Below are 20,096 nucleotides of genomic sequence, written 5' to 3'. Positions count from 1 at the left end.
CGTTGTCTTTTGCAGAAGCCCTGGAACTTTCCCAGAAGTTCTGGGCTGGCTGCTGGCTGCCTTCCAGCTGTGAACCAGCTGTGGGGTTCCAGCCCTACAGTGCTAACCCCTCCAAGCTTATTTTACAGCTGATCCATGCTTGGCTCAACTAGACTGTGCACAAAGAGTGGTTTGATTACAAAAGATTTTGAGAGCAATCCATATAAAAATCTGAATGCATGCAAGAATGTTACCCTGTAGCTGAATTTAGAGGAAAAAACCCATCCACTTTTACAGCATGAGCTAATGTTTACTATTATTATTATTAGTGGACAAATAAAGTGACAATTTGCAGCTGACAGAAGTCCAGAGTAAATAAAATCAGTCTGAGATCTGAACCTCAAGTGATCTGCTTGGCAATGGTGCACTGATGGTACACGATTCTCATCTGGCTGTGTTTTATGTGCTCTTTACAAAGGTATCAGCGACCACCTAGTGTGTTAAATACTGGTCACTCAGGCTTTGGAATTCAGGTCTCCTCGCTAAACTGCCTTCAGGTTTTGAAAAATCCTTTAGGTCTGTATCAAGGTCCATTGTAGTGACCCCAGAAGTGACCTGCTCCATGGAATGGTTCTTGGCAGTGGCAACACTTGTGTATGATTGAATAAGAAAACTGATCCAGATGAATGCACTTACAACATGCACTGCAGAATCAGCTGAATCCTTTCTAGGTAATACCAAATGTGAAGTTCAGATAGGTGGAACTAAATTTTGTCACTAGTTTATAAATCATTCTATGTATTGTTATACTGATAATTTATTTGCAAAAGAAAATGCTGCTCTGCATGTTTTACGTTTGTGGTTTGGGATTAAAACAGGATAAGTGCTTAGCAGGCTTGGCTTGTGTTCTGGAAATGTTTATACAGAGGGACAGTCATATACTACATCCCCCTTACTATCCTATTTAGACCAATGTTAAAATCTATAATGATCAGAGTTTCCACAGGATTTACTCTCCAAACAAACACATTGAAAGTGTATGGCAGATCTGGGATAACAGTTGAAGAGAAACCTCTCCTGCCTCCTCTGCCAGGCAGAAAGGCATTTAATAAGCTATGTCACTGAAAAAGCTAACCTGGTATCTGAACTGTCTGTATCTTTATTTGTTAGACAACATTTTTCTTTAGTCCTTAATTTTCATAGTGTGGTTACAGATTTGTGTTCATAACACTGAGTAAGCATTAAATTTACAATTTTCATCAGCATAGAATAATTACAGCTGGAACAGACCTCCAGTGATGAACAACATTATATGGAGAAAAATAAAAAAAGGCAGTTACTGAAAAAGTTAGTGCCAGATTATGCTCCTCATTGTCATTTACTTCTTGCAACACTTGTCTGTTTTGAAAAGTCTTGCGAGTCTGTAGTGTTGCTTTGAAAAGAATAATCATCAGAGTAAGAATACAACAGTCAATTTCATTATTCCTGCTGTGAGATACTCTGCTTTTAAAGCATGTGTCTATAACAATGTAGTCTCATGATGCATTTGAAAGAGGCAGTAGGAGCTATGCTTTCAACTATTTAGTGTGGTGAAACCACCACAGGAAAAACTATGACTCCCTGAGACACAATTTTAAATGTTTGGAATGGTTTTATTATTATTATCTCATGCAAATTTCTTTGTTGCCAATATCTTTAGGAATGTGTGGGCACAAAGGCTGGGAAACAAAACTCTGGTTCAAGTAATCCTTCTCCTGTAGAAATAGTGCAGATCATGGTGTTGGATAATTTGGTTATTCCTACTGAACATTGTCCTGCATGAACAGAAATACAGGAAGTATCAAGGACCATGACACACTTTTACAGAGCCATTATCACAGAATCAGAGAATCATTAAAGTTGGAAGAGACCTCCAAGATCATGAAGTCCAACCTTTGGCTATTTATGTGTAAAGTTAACTCTCCTTTTCACCCCAATCAGACAATTTTTTGCTCTTCAGTTTCTTAGAAAAACTGCAGCTTATTCTTGGTGAGCGAGAAATTATTTTAACCTGTGGGTGAAAGTAAGTCTGATTGTTGTCTGATTACATCATTACAGGAAAAACAAGCATCCAAGTCTATGTACAGTCAGTTATTGTACAATACATGCCTTCTTTACATTTACAATATTTTTTTTCCATTGCTTTGAGCTTAATTATATCCAGCTGTCTATTGATTATGGATTGACAATGTGAAAAAAATAGGCCAAATATCAATCTAATTTTATTCCAGATAAATCTTCTGATTTGCAAACAAGGTCATTTTAACTAAAAGCTAATGATACAGTTACAGCTGTGGGGCTGGAGCTCATAATAGATGAGGATTTAATTCTTTTAAATGAGGCATTAAAAGATAATGAAAAGTTATGGTTCACTTTTACTTAAGTTTCATTCCCAGTGGCTACATTTCTAACAATACTGGTGTGCAAATACAGGCATGGTAATGTGTGCATAGAAATGAACACAGACCTCAGGCTGAAATCCTGATGAAAATCAGAATATTCAATTTGGTGCTTCAGGATTTATAAATGATCATTACTTATGACTACAACTTAACTATTTTTTTCTCCTGAAGCTACAATGAAGGTATGTACTAAAGAAAAGCAAAATACACATAAAAGTAACAGTTTTATGCCTGAATCCATATTGCTAGTTTTTGCGTCTGAGAGGGAGAAAAAAGACTCTACTCTCTACATATTAGAGTTCTATAACTATTTTCTCATTTGTAATATATGAGTTATTAACAGAGGTCTCAGTTTTAATATGGAAACAGCTTAGGAAATCATTCCTTTGAAAACCTCTTAGGGCAAACTGCAAAACTCACGTTTTTATATTGTAACATATTTTACTTCAGAAGTAAAAGCAATTGATTTCCAGCTTTACTCTTCAATTAAAACTTTCTAATTCCTATGAGCTGGAGAGGATAATTCATTATATCAGCAAATTATATTCTTTCCCAAAGACATGAAGTGGCAGGCAGGTCATTTTTACAAATGCTTATTACATTCAAAATAGAAAATCTTTCAAAAAAGAAATCTAGCAAAGATTACTATTATGCAAAAATTTGCAGTTTCTAGAATGAAGGAAACATTCAGCTTGGAATATAACATGTGCAGTGCTCCTACAAATAACCCTGGTGCTCAGTGTGCAGCCAGAGCTCGGGGCCTGCTCCTCCTGTGCCCCTAAAGGAACTGCCCTCAGGTGAGCTCCAGCAGCAGCGTTGGGAGAAGGGATAACATCAAACACATCACATGGGCAAATTACTGCCAATAAACTCTAAAATACCACAGGGAGTGGAGAAAGCAATCTGCAATCAACAATTTAGAACATTTAAAATATGATAGGATGTACTTCTATGTCCCTTACAGATCACTTACTCTGAGAAGTTTGTGTGGCTATGAACTTCTTTATCAAGGCGTCAGTAGTTTGTGTGTAAAGGCTGAGAGCGTATTTGAGGGACTGTAGGTCTGGGCTCTTTTCCAGGAAATTCTTTTTCAGCCCACTTCCTCCAGCATGGAAATATTGCTAAAATGAATAACAAATATGGTTGATCACAGGAAAAAAAAAAGGCCTCAGTTACAGACATACACCTTGAAGTAAAATTCTTAAATTAATGTTTCGAAGTAGCAACAGGCAGGTGTAGAGTTATTATAGCATTTCAGATAACTGTCATAATCTCTATTACAAAGCTTCTATCCAAGAGTAAAAAATACTTAAGCATAAGGGGAAGAAAACAATATACAAAATTTTGATTTTGGTCTTCATGATCTGAAGTATTCATTTGCCAAAACTGAACAAATATTTGAGGCATTCTTTTAGTTTTAGAGAATGGAATCAGTTTTAATTCTTTATCTAAAAGCCCCAAAACATCACAAACCCCCTCTCATTTGAAGGCATGGTTTACAAGCACAGATAAAGAATATAATCCTTTTCAGGGAAAAGGGAATTTTGTAAAAATCTTCAGAGACTACTCTAGTGTGAAGTGTTTGAGTAGCAGTGTGAGAAGAGGACCACTACTCTACTGGCGCAGCTAGATTTGGAAAAATATGCTTATGACATTGATACTATGCTGACTATGTAAAATATATATATATATAATATATATAAATGTATTATATTATGTTTTCAATCCCAAAGCTGAATTTAGAAAAATTAGGGGACAGATTCTTCCCTTTTTCCTCACACAATGAAGAATCTTTCCTGAAGTTTTTACAGGACAGTCTTTGATGAATTAATACATGTTAGCTACAATGAAAAGAAATGTGCTACAATGAAAAGAAATGTGCTACAATCAAAAGAAATGTGCTACATCCTTTCATCGCAAAGCATTATGCAACCTCCACTACAGTTCTAGGTCTCAAGATCAATAAAGCTCCCATTAATGGCTGATTAGTAAAAACAAACAATGTTTTTCAGGAACACAATGACTGCTTGATGAGATGCAATATTGGTCCACTGTGTACAGGGAGTGTCGGGGGCTGTAAGCAGAATCTCCCCTCCCTGCCTTTTTGCAGTGTTGCCAAAGGAGCAGATGCAATATACACATTCCAGTTCACATACACACATCTCCAGTGAATGCTGTATCCCAGGCTTATCTGGACAGCTCAGACCTACAGTCCACATCTGCCCTTTGCATTTAGTGCACATATTTCACCTTCCAGCTCTCAAGATTCTGCAGGAGATGAAACATAAATGTTTCATGGCAGTTATTATTTACATTTCTGTATTGCTGCTGTCTGACTGTTAAAGAGAAAAAGTATCTTTAGGAGGAAAAAAAAGGGGTTTGAAATTTATCAGGCTGCACCGTTTTATACTGTATATGTTATATATATTATACATATATTATATGTTTTAATATTGTGGGGACAGTTAGTGTCAGTTTTAAAGGTTCTGAATAAATCTATCTCCTCATCATTACATAATTATATAAAATATGTATCTTTCCAAGCAAATTATTTCATACACTATGTTCCAAACAAATCTCTCATCTTAATTGCTCAAGGGTTTAGTCATGATTTCACTAAGAATCATAATCAATTTATAAGCAAGTGTTAAAAATCTGTTAATATTTCCTGCTGTTGTGACAATTACTGTGATTTTTTTTGAAGTTGTGTCTCCCAGTAAAATGTTATCTGCCACAGCAGCTGCACATGGTTGAGAGCTCCATGAAAGCTAATAGCCAGAGAAAGCAACAGAGACACTTGACCCTTATTTTCCTCAGTTTTTAACTACATTTTTTGTTTTTCCCATAAATGGTAAGTTTAGCAAGCAAAACCAGCAATGTGATCCTATCATTACTGTATGGAACTGAATATAGAAAAATAATGAGTAAACAGGGTTTTACAGGTTCAGCTGGATCAGTTATTACTCTGTTCCTTAGAGATGGAAACCTTAAAATATTTCCCCTGCTGCTCTTGCTCCTGTCTGAGCGGTTTCTAGGTTTGCTGGTGACACAAGAGGTTTGAAAGTCACCTTGACAAATGAAAGGGGCAGATGTCAAGTGGATGGGAATCAGTGCTGGAGGCACTGCACTCTCAGCCCAAACCTGCCCAAAGCCACTCAAGCCCCTTTGGGTGCTGGTTTTCTCTCTGCAGAGTTTCTCTCTGGGTGTACAGCGGGAGCTGGAACTCTGGGCTGACATAAGGAGGTAGCAGGGAACTTAGTCTGAGATGACTGAGGCCAGAAAGACACTTCTTCTAACTATAAATTGAAAATTAAGCTGAAAAATATTAAACAATTATATAAATTGCTATGGTTATTTTTACATAATACAAAGACTGATGATATGCTATATGTATGTAAGGTTAAAAAATATTTCTTTACATTTGTCAAAGGATTAATAACACCATCCACTATTAAATTGTAATTGTTTCTCAGTGAATTAAGTAAAAGGAAAAATAAAAAAGACTAAGTAGAGATACTCCTCCCTGCAGAACCCTTCCTTACCATAATCAGTTACCCAATTTCTGAACACACATCACATAGCCATTTTTATCATTCTCCTATTCTTATCTTGGCAGCCATGATTTTTTTTTTAAACAATCTATATTTTTACTAAGCATTACCAAAAAAATTCTATATTTTGATCATTAAGCATATGAACTACATTACTAAATAAACATAGTAGTCTTTTTTTTCTTGGGGTAACTCATAGGGCTTGTCTTTTTTCACTTCCTTCCAGTGTCAGCCAAATTTCTGCATGATCAAGGTTATTTGTTAAGTATTTTGGAAATGATTTTGCCATATCAGCTTGCAAGTACAGCAGGCAGTTGTAATGCACATAGTCATTGCCTTACAATTTGAAGAGAAGTTTCTCAGGAAGCATTCTTTAGCTCAGTTAATGAAAGTTATGAAGTAACTATTACAATTTAGCACACAGATATAAGGATGCTGAATTAACAAAGTGATTTTTCCTATTCTATCTTTTCCCTTCAAATCTAGGCATTTTTAGTAAAATGGTCAACACCTATCTATCCACCTTGTAAGAGTTTAAGCACTGGAATTAGAGTTTACATTTTTCCCAGCTTTTACGTGTTTAGAACAAATGCTTTGAAAGGAAAATTATTAGATTCACATACTTCACACAGCTTACTTTGGGAGCATACTTCAATTTGTTCCATTTTTCAATTTGTTCCATTTTTCAATTTGTTCAAATTGTTTCCACAACATTACTAATTCCCAATTATTTTTATTTCTGAAAGAAATGCCAATTCCACTACAAATACAAAAAATGGCAACTGGGAGCCTTCTCTGTTACTTTTTGCTCGCCTTGGACACAGTTTTATTGCAAAACACTTGATCATAAGTATTTCCTCTTATATCTTCAATTTTATACTTCAATAGTTGCCTCCTTACCTTCCTGATGTGCTGTCTCTTCCCAGCAGACAGAAAATATGCTGTTATTCTAGAAACTGATTGCTTTTAAGTTATTTACACCAAACAATAATCCAGGCCAATGTGAAAAAGACTGATAAGCAAATTAAATTATATATTAAATATTCTTAATGACTTTTTTTGACTTCAGAAAGCAAATCCATGCAGTCTGTATAAAAGACCCTGGTCTTTTATCTGAAAACCAATCAGTCACTCTTGGGCATTCCAGCACAGAGCAGAAGAACACACAAAGCTGTACCTTTATAGTCACTAGTGCCACGTCCATTATTGCACACTGCCTCAGGGTCAGGCTTTTGGCTTCCTCTCGGATCACGTGGTCCTGCAAAGCAAGAGAAAACTGCAGTTGGTTTTGAAAGAGACAATATTGTGAATATCTGCAAAACAAACAAACATGCACCAAATGGCCCCCAAGGACTATGATTAACAGGCATTAATTCAGAATACTTTCACAATGAATTATAACCTAGAGCAATTGTGTTGTTTCTTGAAAACATAGACTGTAGAGAACCACATCCACTGTTTAATACTGAGCACCTCTTTTCCTAGGATGCATTATTTCTCTGTTTTGGGGGATGGGGGAAAGGTTAAAATTGAACTTAAAATAGTTATATTAGAAGCTATAGAAGTAATTAATTTTATTAACAAACCGACAGTTTAACAGATGTTTGTTAATGCGCTATGTTTAAAAAAACAGGGGGGTTCCTATTAGAACATGTTAGACAGTGTGACTACACTCCTGTTAAATCTTTGTCTAAATAAGCAGTCAGTGAAAGAAGCAATATTTTAACTCCTCTAGCAAACTGAACAAGCACTCATAGAGGCCCCAAATGCCACATTTCTGTACGAATCTGAAATCCTGATGGCAGAATTGACTGACAAACAACTGACATCAGTATCAAACATCTCTGCTGTCCATCAAGTGGACTCCAGCAGTGAAGTGCTGAAGATTTTACTGCAGAGATACATACTGTGTTTCAATGCACACAAATAGTCCACAGAAAGAAAATTACTCACCTTAAGGGCTTTTTCAGGACTGGTTACAGAAGCAAAGATATTTTTTTTGGTGATGTTTAATGCCCGTAAGGCCTCGTTGCGCAATATGGGAATGATGGCTTCTTGGCCCATGTAGTGATCACTTACCATATTAGCATGAACTCTTTTATTCATAACTTGGTTTTGATGAAAATATACAATAATTATTCACCTCTGAGTAGTTACTGCCATATTCAATCCTATGATACTATATAAGAACAAGGCATGAGGTTTGGCCTCACAGTCACTAATATTTCCTCCTTTTTTTCGTTAGCACAAGCCATTCACAGCTTCATCTGGCTCCATTACCTTGAGTTTTGACAGTTGTCCAAGATCTTTGGCTGCACTGAATATCATCTGGGGCCCCTGTAATCACATTGAAAATTAAGGAAACAGACTCATGACAGCATATTTGCTTTTTATGTCAACACAATCTTATTTTCTGCTAGGACATTGGCCAATGTCACCGTTTTGCAAAGCTAAATAAAAGTTTCAGTGGCACAGGAGACACATTTTCATTCAGTTTATAAGGCCAAGTGGTTGAATGCCTGCAGCAAGATTCCCTCCAGTACCCTATGGCTGATACAAATATTGCATTTTCTGCTGCGAGTGGTTTTGTGTTCTCCTTTCTGCTATCTCATTTTGTGCTTAATACTGAAAGCTGAGGCTGTGATTGTTCTCAGTGTGTGTCAGTGAGATGTTTGTCCATAACTGCAGCTCTCAGGTGCTGTGCTGAAATGAACAATCATACTGGGAAGTGCAGAGCCCTGAGGAACCTGCAAAAGCCTGTGTAGAGGGAGACCTCAGCTGAGTAAAACACAGCCCAACAGTGAACTGTGAGCCAGAGCCTTTCTTTAAAGAACAGATACTGAGGTGTTATGATGTTAAAGCAGTATTTTACAATAGCCAAATCCTGGCATGACTCCAAAGGCCAATGCCTACACATTTGTCTCAGACAAACAGAATCCTACTGTAATTCCATGCTCACATCTTTTACCACAATTACTCTAAACAATATAATTACCAGTGCAGTTACACGGCAGTTCAACAAGACAGTTCTGATTATGTGGATTTCAGAAAAAAGGTTCACCCAACTTACACTGGTCTAATTTTTCATTAGACTTTTTTTCCAAAGAATTTCATTTTCCAGAAATAATTTTGCTTCCTAAAAACTTCAATTGAAGAAAATGTATTATAGAACAACAGCTTAAATCTTCATTATTTTTTAGTAGCAAGAATGGTAAGATAAATAAGTGTGTATATATATATATATATATATATGTGAAACAATAAACCCCATTTCTGAATGTCTGTTCCTCTCACCCTCAAACATAAAGAAATATTCAGGGCTAGAAAATCTCTCACAGTTGTCCTACTTTTCAGTGATTTTCTTTAATTATGTGTTCAATAGTTAACAGAAGAATAAAAATAAACAGAAATAGTTCACAATGCCTACCAGAAACACTCTATGTAGAGGCTACCACTAAAGAATTGTGGACAATAAACAGATTGTCCAATGCATAATTGATCCTGCATAAAGCTAATAAATGCTCCTAACACATGATGGAAAATGCAGTTACCCAATTGAAATGCTACCTATGTATTGGCAGATAAAATTTGCACCAAAAAAAGCTTGAAAACAAATTAATGATTTCAGAAAGGTAAATATGAAACTTATTGAAATAGAGGTTGTTTCTAATTATGCATAGTTAACAGGATCATGACAGTAAATATGAACAAATTCAGTGACTGGAGTCCTGGCCATGGTCAGCTCTACTTGAGAATTTTTAGTAGTTCAGGTAATTTCATTACTATCTCTGCACCATTGATATATTTTCTATTAGAGTTTTTCCTGCCCATCCAGCAATATATTTGCACACATCTTCAATCTATTATAATAGGATTTAATGATATGCCTTTAACCTATGGACCCTGACCAAGAGCTTTTTAGCAGCTGAAGTGGTACCATAGGATGTGTAACAGCGAAGTTGCCAAAGGTACACTGTGGCAACATCATGATTAGCTTGTCATAAGATGGCAAATTTATTTTAAACAAGATTGAAAACAAAATCAATTAAGTTAAGTTATCCCAATATCTCAAAAAAACCTCCAAAACAACACCCTCCCAAAAAACCCCCCCAACAACAAAAAAACCCAACAACCCCCCCCCCCAAAACTCCATGTAATTATGAAAAGGCCTCCAAGCCAAGCTCTCTTGATCCTCTGACAGGATCAGATTTCACTGTTGCCCTCAGCTCAGCCACCAGAGTTCACATCAGGCCATGCCCCACAAGTCTCCTGTGCAGCCACTTTCTGTGAGTGTAGCTCCGTGCCCTCTTCTCAGCAGGCTGGAAATGCAGCTCTGCCCAAAGAACACCTCCTGTCAAGTCTGCCAGTAAAATACCCCAAATCTTTAGCACTAAATTTGGCTTAAGCTTCCTGATGTTAATTAAGTGCTGCCTCAAGATGAGGAAGGGCACAGCAGGCAGGGCTGGAGGATGGGATGGGGCATCCTTGGCTTTCTCAAAGCTGCAAAAATGAAACTGATTGAGTTTCTGATATGACTAGGAATGGCAAGGAACACTCTTCATTGTACTGTGCACAGTGAAGCTGAGAAAGAAATTGGATTTAAAGCCCCCTGTATGAGAGCACATGACTGCATTCTCTCCATGACAGCATTCATAAAAACTGCTCTGAGTTGGGGCAGGCAGTAAATGAAGGAATGAAGCCTTCCTCACCAGCTAAGAGCAAGCTGGCTGCACAACTCTGAGACACCCAAGAGCAGCACACTGCCTGCAGTCCAGCTGTTACTCCTTGTGGTCAAGGTACAGAACAGGACAGGGTCAGGCACATCATTACAGTGCTTTATGGCAACTGAGAAGTACTCTGGAACACTTACAGTTTGATCTGTCAGTGGTGGAAGCACAATTTGCTTTTCTATTTTGTTTAAGACTAACTTCCAGAGCTCTTTCAAAACTCTTTTCAGAACTGTCTTCTCACAGATTTTTGCAGAGACACTTAAACTGGAATAAAACAAAACCACAAATCAGTCACCAAAACTAGCATTAAGGCTTCAGAGGTGCTTTATCATGCTCAGATTAATAGCCATTAAGGTTTATCTTTTCTCTACTAATAAAAATTTCTCACTAGCAAAATTATTTTGCAATATTATCAGTAAATATTTTTGGTAAAAAGACTTGAAGTCTACAAACCCATATAAATCTTCACTATCTAATTTAATGCTTGATATATCACTGATGCATATTTATTGAAAATGCAAAATCATGATGAGTTATAAAGTTTGATGAATGATACAATTTAGCACTCCCATGCCCCTAAATTAAGTTTTAGTATATAATTTGTTTGTGTCTTAAAAATAAAAAGCAACTGTCTCTCTTGTTATGTATTTCTACTGGGATGTAGAACTGGTTGCTGATAGCTAATGCAAATTCACAGCTACTGTTTGGAAGCATTTATTTCTAAATATTGACATGTCTGAGCAATCTTGCTATCTATTACTTACAGTAAAATTAAATTTTTGGAGCACCTTTTCCACCTTAACTTTGATAATTTCTGGCTGGGGAAAACCTGGACAAGGAATGAAAGGGATGTGTAACTTAGGAGTGGAGACCTTGAGTAAAGGATCAGTTCCAGGTTGCTTATTCTCACTTCTACCAAAAGGCCACTGGGGTTTGACAAGCACCAATGACCAAGGACATCAATGTGCTTACAGATATTCCTGTGCTGCACATGGCCTTTCAGAACTTGTCACTGCTGAATGATGATAGCATAAGTTATGCTTGCTTACAGAGGCCAAACCAGTTTGCAGGATCCTCTCAAAACTTAGCATTTTACCAATTGAAAAAAAAAAATAATCAAAAAATCAAGGTGCTGTTTAGATGATGATCTGGTCTTTGGTGACACAGAAGTGCATATCAATAAGCTGTGAGACATTGGGTACAAGCCCAGAACAAATGCCAGAACACTTCAGTATAGGAATGACTTTTGTTCTTTTGTTCAGCACAATCTTCATAACACAGCCTGTGGAGGAGAGGCCATGCACAGGCTCATTTTCAATGACTCAAAATATGACAAGACATGGAAAGACAAGCCTGTAGCTTATGTAAAAATTGCTCAGTGTAAGTGAACAGGTTAGGCATGGGATTGTGCACAGAGTGAACACTAGAAATATTAAAAATGCTATAGAGTGCTTCCAGGTATCAACAGTGCTTCAGAGCAAAACCAAGTGTGCCGGACTCCAGTTCCCAGACTGCCACACTTACGTTTTGTCCAGGGAATCCATGAGAGGCCGAAGCACAATCTCAGCATCAATGGCTGCACTGTTCTTATTGGCTGCTGCATTCCCATTTCCTCTCATTTGATTCAGTTCATTGCTCATTTGTCTTACACAATCTTCAACAACAAATTGGAAACTATGGGATGAAAAAAAAAAAGAGAATGAAAGAACTCTGGGAGAAAAAACAATGATGATGATTTTGAATCAAGTTCTTTAACAAGACTCAAAAATTTTTGCAATGATGCAGTGTTCAAAATTGAAGATACTGTGGTGTTACAGTCTGAAAATAAGTTCTACTGAGAATCATAGTTCATATAATAATTCATGCTGTGTTTTGATCTTTTCCCTGCCTTGCTTCCATTCTGCCACAATTTTCATACCCTTGTAGGTGTGCCAAATATTTATTTTCTGAAAGCAACAGATGTATCAAAACCTATAGGTTAGATGTGATTGACTACTAGCTACGAACAACTTCTCAAGGTTTTATTTTTGGTGTGAAAGGATGATACAAACAGGTGATGATAAATAGTTTTTCTCTTGATGCTTAATAGGAACTAAGCTTTGATTCTTGAACTAAAATCAAAAAATCCCACTGATTCTGCCTTGTTTGGCTCAATTTGATTTTTTCCAGATTTCATACAGTCAGTGCCATCACAAGGTTTTTTACTTCTTTGCAACTACACAGAGCTAAAACACTTGGACTGTTTAAAATATCCTTTTGTAAAAAACCCTCTTGCTTAGAAGCACTCAGACTTCCTCCTGGGAGGAATATTTTTCACTTCAAGGTGACTGTGAACACATCCTTCCTCCTCAAGTTTTTATCTGCTCTGCTTTTCTGAAAACTGTTCTGTTTCCTAACTGATCTGGTTGAGTGTCTGACAGTCTTAAAGTGCTATTGATGTGATAATCTTTGGACAACATATTGACACAAAGCAGAACAGCAGTTAATCAGTCACCTGTTCAGAGGCAGGAAAAGTCTCTGCACACACAGTGATTTGGTTTATGCGTTGATTTGTGATGGATCAAAAGGGTTTAGGATTAGTTTATGAACAGAAATGCAAAACAGAGGCCAAAAATATACATGGCCTGTTAAGGTGAAAAGATAAATGGCAAAGATTAACTTGAGGAGAGTGAAAGAGAATTTACTGTAAGAGAAAAGAAACAATCAGTTGTTCCAGTGACATGGCTAATTGGTAAAAGAGAATGCAAACCTCCATGTGAAATCACTGGAAAAATCAGAAACTTTTCCAAATGCACTTCAGAGTACACTTACCTACACACTTTAAAGCCCTAGATAAAATCTGCATGAGGCAGCTCGTGAAGCTGCTCATGGAAATTCTTGGGACCAGTCCCTCCAACAAAAGCCAAAATAATGCATTGCCTTGACGTTAGACATCTTTCCAACATTGTTAACCTCACAGACCCAAGCAGTAAACCGAGCCACGAGGAATGTTCTAGCTATCTGGAGCATATCCTACACTGAGCTATTCTGAGTTTGCTTTTGCAGAAACCTAGCTGGCTCATTCAGAAAGAAGCCCTGGAAAGAAATAATATTCATGCACTGTCAATGATCCGAGAAGCAGAGCCTGGGAGCAAAAGTACAGCAAGACAATACAGCAAACTAAGCACACTCAGAAAAAAAGCAGACTGTCCACCCAGACTGCCCATGGAAGGATTAAATAAGCAACTACAGATTTTGCTTAATGAGCACCACTACAGCACTAATCCCTCTTCCTTAGTCTTCTTTCTAATTTGAAGCAAAAGTGACTTGCTACTTCTTATACCACAAGCACTGCTGGCACAGCACCATACTCATTCAGGACTGCAGTGTGCACTCTGATTAATGAAAGATATTGAGAGTAAGGCTCAGTAGACAATTTTTGAAGATCCACAGGCAAACAAATGACCCAAGAAGGCCATTCACAATGACCACTTGAAGCAGGCTAAACACAGGCAGACATCCCTGGTTGAAGCAGACCACTTGGAAAAAGCTGTCAGTCTCAGGAAGGAACATAAACATGGTCAGAGAGGGAAGTTTAACATAGCATCAGGCAAGAAAAAAACAGTGAGTTTGCTCTCCAAAAAGCAGAACAAAAGCCATCAGCCTCACCTCTGTAACATGTTACGTCCACAGATGATGTTCAGTTGTCTTTACAGTGAGGTTACTGTTATTTGTTTCAGAGTCTAAACACACACACACACACACACAAATGCATACTATTCCATCAGGGCAGAGGCAAGCCGTGCCTCAGGACACCCAAATAACCACCCAGACTTCATCAATGAGGGAGATTTTTTTGAGCAGAAATATTCCTCTAAAGTTTGCAGTAAAATGGGTTTGTTACCTTGCAGCATATGTTACACTGAGTTCATCCAATACATTGCTAAGTTTCACCTGAAGTTCTTTTAGAACAACACTAGCTTCAGGATCCAACTGCAAAGATAAATAAGATTACATTTTATTTATACACTAGGTTTCTGGGGTTACCATTACAATCAATGAATTAATAATTATATGCAAAGGTGCACTGCACTATGGAGAACCAAATGTGGAAACACCTGTTGGAACAGACACTGAATTGCTTTAGCAGGCCTTAAAGTACAATTACCATTTAAAAAAATATGGAAAAATCTTTGATTATAGTAGGAAATGTTTATATTAGAAATCAAAACTATGTCATTGGAAAATGACTTTCTGTGGGACTGGGAAATGGTGCTGGCAGTCACAAGGAGAGAACTACCTTTATCAGGCCAGTGGTATCCAACAAGACACACAAAGAGAAGGATGAGGAAAAGTCAGTGCTCATGTTAATAGCAGTGCAGATGCCTTCATATTTTTATTATTTTTGTACCTTTCACTATTGTTGGTAGGTTTTTTTGTGATTTGCATTACAGTTGTTTCCATATTTCAAATGTTTCCATAATGCAGTGTAAAATTAGAACAGCCAGCACTGAAAAAGATGGCTTGAAGACCATCCATGCCAATTCTACTGACAGAGTATGTGGGAAGGGACTCCACCAAATTTCAGTACTGCTGTTTCTAAAAGCCATTAGGGCAAACAAAATTCAAGCACACAGCAACACATTCTGATGTTTTGATACAGGTTTTCTAAACATAGGAAGAAAGTTAATGCAGGGGAGAAATATATGTTTATATTTACAGGGATGAGGATCCATGCATAGGTTTTGAATCAAAAAGGTACCCTATTGATATTGGTCAACAAACTTGCTTATTTGCTATGGGTTCTTTTTAAAATAAAATAGAATAATTTTTTTATCTCCCTGACCTTTAGCATTCAGGAAAAATAATTATGGCCCGTTGTGGGATATGATAGATGATCATTGGGATCTACAGCTGAATGTTAATTAATAGCTGATGTGCCAGGTCTTTCAGCTGTCTACATCCCAGTGTTAAGGAAAGATTTTCAGTGATAAACCTTAATTTGTGGACTCTGTTCTGCAGCAATGTCAGGTACAGATCTTCTGACAATTTCAAAGGACACTGCACATTTAGAATACATAATCAGGGCTCTTTCTATTTGTGTTTTTCTGTCTTCCAACTGCATGAGTACTGCTTGGTGCTTATTTTTCCTCTGGTGCATCAGAACACTGTGGTGCAGCAGGTCATTTCTTTTAATCACACTTCAGAGACAAGGGGAAGCTGGATAATTTACATGAGACTACACAGGAATTCTACAGCAAAGCAAGCAGAAATAGATCCAATGATCTACTTTATTTTAATCTTAGACAATCCTTTATCTCCTTAGAGGTTATGTGTGGGTTAAAATCATAGAAAATTCAACATTTTCACTATAGGTTTTGACAAGAACCTGAAACAGGTGACAGGGGGGAATTACCACACATCCTTTAGAAGATACTCAGTGTCATGTAGAACTCTTCTAATCTAAGAAGCTTGTGTTTTACTTATTACTGTAAGTACTTACTGTGACTACTTACTGATTAAGTTTTGAATTACTTTGCATTGAGAGAACTTCTGTTGCTTCTGTATATCTTAGTTGTGTCCCTGGCAGATACACTTTGACAGTTCATACACTTAAAGTGATTGCTTTCCTTCATATGAAAAGCAGGAATTAAAAAGCTAATTTTACCACAATGTCTATATTAGTAAACAAATTAAGGCATCTATCAAAGGCAAAGATTTTTCCAGGAAATGCATTGCCCTAGGGAATGATACTGTCTCCTTAGGAGGGATACATACAACCCCCAAATTTAAGACCACTAGAATATAAACATTTAACAAACACAGAACACACAAGCATTCACACTGAACATGGTACATGTCAAGGAAAACACAAAATACCAGGCAAACAGAAGACTCAAAATTTCTTAGCAGATCATGCACAAACTAAAGAATCACCTTGTTACTGGGCCTATAGAAGTCAGTGTAGTTACTTTCTACCAAAGGTTATTGTGATTACCAGAAAACACAATGTATCTGCTAGATTCACCTGGAATTGAAGTTAGTCTGGCCAAAGCTGGATCAAATGCTAACGCCAGATTGTGGATATTATACACATTATAGAAGGGTGCATGCAACTGTTAAACATTTTAGAGGCTTTGTGCTCACAAATTGCATGAACAAGTTTGTGTGTGCACAGCTGGAGGCATCTGGCAGGACCCCCAGCCCTGTGTGTACACATGCTCATGCTCATCGATGCGGTGGCACGGGGAGGTGTGTGACACAAAGAGGTATGCGGGCTGCCCGGCCGGGTGCTCCACACCTGGCCATGCTGGCATCACTAGGAAGATGTCAGCAAGAATTTTAAATGCTATTTCTCTTTAGGTACTGGAAAAAATGGTGATTTAAGTGTCTCTCCAGAACTAAAATGTGCACTTTTCATTTATTTAACCATGTGGCTTCTATGTGCTAATGATTTTTCTCAGGCGTCACCCAAATATGCCACAGCATGACCTGCTTCTTTTTCCTGACATGGCAGAGCTAAGATGGAAGCATGGAAGTGAGACCAAAGGCAATGCGACCAGCATCTGAGACTATGTCAGAGAGGGATATACAGACATGAAAATGAAGTATTTGTGGTATTGGGGACTTCTCATTTTCTCTTCAAGTCTCATTTGCTTCATAGATTTTGATGAAGGAGGAATGAAAACTAACAAACTTCCCTGAACATATACCAGGAAAATAAAAGGCTCTACTCGAGCAGATAATTTTTGTGAAAAAAACAAAACAAATCAAATCAACAAACCAACAGTAAAACCCAGCTATGAGTGTCATTAGTGTATCATATCTAATTTAAGCAGCAAAAGAGAAAAAATGCATTTATATCTTGGACAAATGTATTCTGGGTTCCATTTACAGTTCCTAGCATATGTGGACTAGCCTTAAAATACATTTGGGGTAGGTTGCTATGGTGTCAAAATTGGATTTTTTAAAGGATCAAGTTTATTTCATTAATAATGTGTTAATCATACTTTTCTATCAATTCTTAATATTCTTGCCTTTTTAAAGCTCATATTTCTGTTTTTTTACTATACTCTTAAATAGCAGAATTAATTTTTACCCACAAGGGAATGTACTCATAAATCTGTTGGCACACTATGTAAGATCTGTTGATTATGCATTATCAAAGACATAATTAGAAGTTTGACTTTTTCTGAATGCTACACAAAAACTGAGAACACATTTGCTGAACAGCTGAAAAAATAATAAATATTTGAACATCATTGTTTCTAAATTCTGCCTGTCTTAAAACTGTAAATTTTTTTATACAGACAAGTCTTGGAAAAGAGTTAAAAATCTGATGAATCTGCTTTCAATGGCTCAGATTGAGGTATTCCCTGCTGTATCTTAATGTGTGCTAGTATGGACATAATCTTGTTAACTGCAAATTTGGTGTTTTCTGCAGGAAACTACAGAGATGCAAATTACTTTTGCATGAGTTAAATGGAACCTCTCTAATCTGAATTCCATTTACAATTTCACAAGTCTAATTACTTATAGTTTTTCTAATGGAATTTCCTGGTTAATTCTGTTCAGAAAATAGTTTTACATATTTTCTGTATATCTTGCAGGTACAGATATTTATCAGCTCTGTAACTTTAGTGGTTCCTCCTGTCTCTGATAGACACCACCCCTCCTCCACCCACACCCTTAGGACAGTGAGATGGGAGATGCTTGGCTGCCACTGCTCCAAGCACACTGAAAAGCACTTGGGCCTCTGTACAAGATGTAAAGATGGACACTGCTGAACTATTCTGCTGAAGTCTGGTCCTGTCACCCCACCAAAGTCTTTAAGGCCATGTATAGATTGCTATAGGAATTCCTAAGCTTTATGTGTAAAATTGGAACTGAATTTACCAAAGTGGGAATATGATTTATGTATAATAGGTTATATAATAAAGGTTGTCATACATAACCTCCCTTTGCTTTACACCTTTTCTTTTGATCCTAATTACTGTAACTCACTTCTGCCATGTTCAGTCATCTGGTGTAAAACAACATAAGCACTGGCTTCCCTTCTTTCTCTTTTATCAGCTTCCAGCTTGTCAGACATGAAAAAAAATATTTAGTGTAAATGTATGCATTCCTTTTGGATGAAACATACAGGAGCTAAACCAAAATTCTATGATGATGATCTGTTCCTATGTTTTTGGACTTGATTAAAAAACCCCCAAACAAACAGTGGGTTGGATGCACTTTACTACTCTTTCTTATGGCAGACTGTTCTCATTGATATGATTTGTAAGTACCTTCCCTGCTTTGCTGCAGCAGAGGAGGACAACTAATAAAGAAGCTCATCTTGTTCAGACTATTTTATTTTAATGGTGGGGGATCTGAGAAACCAGCTTTTTCTCTATTTATAGAGCTCCCTGCCTGCAATGTGCAATAAGCCTACTCTGAACAGAGGGATAGCTGCTTGATTGTGGTTATTTTGACTGCACAGTTTGAAAGACATACTGCTCACAGTGTGACACTGAGGAGATTAACAGCATTTAATTTTTCTTAGAATTAGTTTTGCTTCAACTGAAATAGGTCTCATTATTTTGCTGAAAATCATCTGACTTTTATGCCCTCCACAAGTGAAATATTAAACTGTTTTTTCCCTTCAAGGAAACTGCTTACAGATTTTATTGCTGGCTTTGTTTCTTATGAGTACCAGTTCAATAAGCCAAATTGGCCATTAGCAGTTGGGCCTTTGGAATAGTGAGGGGAGTAAATATTCCAATTGGAAGACAAACATTTTAGTGGCATTTTGATATGGGTGAAAAAAAATTGAACATGAATGTGCTTTTCTTCAAGAAGTTGCCCTAGAAGCCTGAATGTATTTTTAAGATCTTTTGTCTTAGACTGTGAATGAGAGATGCACTTAAGGCACCTAATGAAGGGATTATAGAAAAATATATCCAAATTGCCTCTGTGGGTTGTGTGTTGCACCATATTTTTAGGAAATTCTGCTTTGATACTGTAACAACCGTAATAATTAATCTTCATTAACATCAAAAGAAAACCAAAAAGGATGAGAAGTCATAAGAACTTGTGAAAGAAAATTGCTATGAAAAATGCCTAACTAAAAAAAAAAGTATGTAAGGCATTAGGAGCAAATGAAAAACTAATATTTTCATGTGGAAAAGGTGACATTCCAGAGATTCAAACAAATATTCTGGTTGAAAATAATTTGATAGAAATAGACATAAAATGTGACTCAGCTTTTCTCTGCCCTTGTCATTATCCTGATTTATGGACATTTACCTGTTTTCGTGAATCATGACATTCAAAATTAAGATTGGATCCAAGACTTAATACAAAAGTACTTTGCACAGAACATAAAAGCATGGAGGACGAGATTACTTGTAATATTCAGAGAGGGAAAAGATATA

The 20,096-nt window shown here is 36.9% G+C and overlaps 1 protein-coding gene and 1 long non-coding RNA gene across 6 annotated transcripts in view; one reads left to right on the top strand and one right to left on the bottom strand.

Moving 5' to 3' along the window:
* The window catches only part of LOC131583144 (uncharacterized), a 48,526-nt gene extending 29,888 nt beyond the window's left edge, over positions 1 to 18,638 (top strand). For all 5 annotated transcript variants that reach the window (XR_009278460.1, XR_009278461.1, XR_009278458.1 and 2 more), the window contains one exon: positions 17,145 to 18,638. This is a non-coding gene — a long non-coding RNA (uncharacterized LOC131583144). The remainder of the gene's footprint in view (positions 1 to 17,144) is intronic.
* UNC13C (unc-13 homolog C) overlaps positions 1 to 20,096 on the bottom strand; it is a 131,586-nt gene that overhangs the window by 8,059 nt on the left and 103,431 nt on the right. The window contains exons 25-30 of the mRNA XM_058846971.1: positions 14,585 to 14,673; positions 12,226 to 12,375; positions 10,842 to 10,965; positions 8,252 to 8,308; positions 7,149 to 7,229; positions 3,394 to 3,541 (exon numbers count right to left, since the gene is read on the bottom strand). Coding sequence (XP_058702954.1) covers positions 3,394 to 3,541; positions 7,149 to 7,229; positions 8,252 to 8,308; positions 10,842 to 10,965; positions 12,226 to 12,375; positions 14,585 to 14,673 — 649 coding nt within the window. The remainder of the gene's footprint in view (positions 1 to 3,393; positions 3,542 to 7,148; positions 7,230 to 8,251; positions 8,309 to 10,841; positions 10,966 to 12,225; positions 12,376 to 14,584; positions 14,674 to 20,096) is intronic.

Source organism: Poecile atricapillus, chromosome 11, assembly GCF_030490865.1.
Source record: "Poecile atricapillus isolate bPoeAtr1 chromosome 11, bPoeAtr1.hap1, whole genome shotgun sequence".
In the NCBI taxonomy this organism is placed as follows: Eukaryota; Metazoa; Chordata; class Aves; order Passeriformes; family Paridae; genus Poecile; species Poecile atricapillus.
The sequence above is the reverse complement of the archived record's forward strand: the minus strand, read 5'-3'. Positions and strand labels throughout refer to the sequence as shown.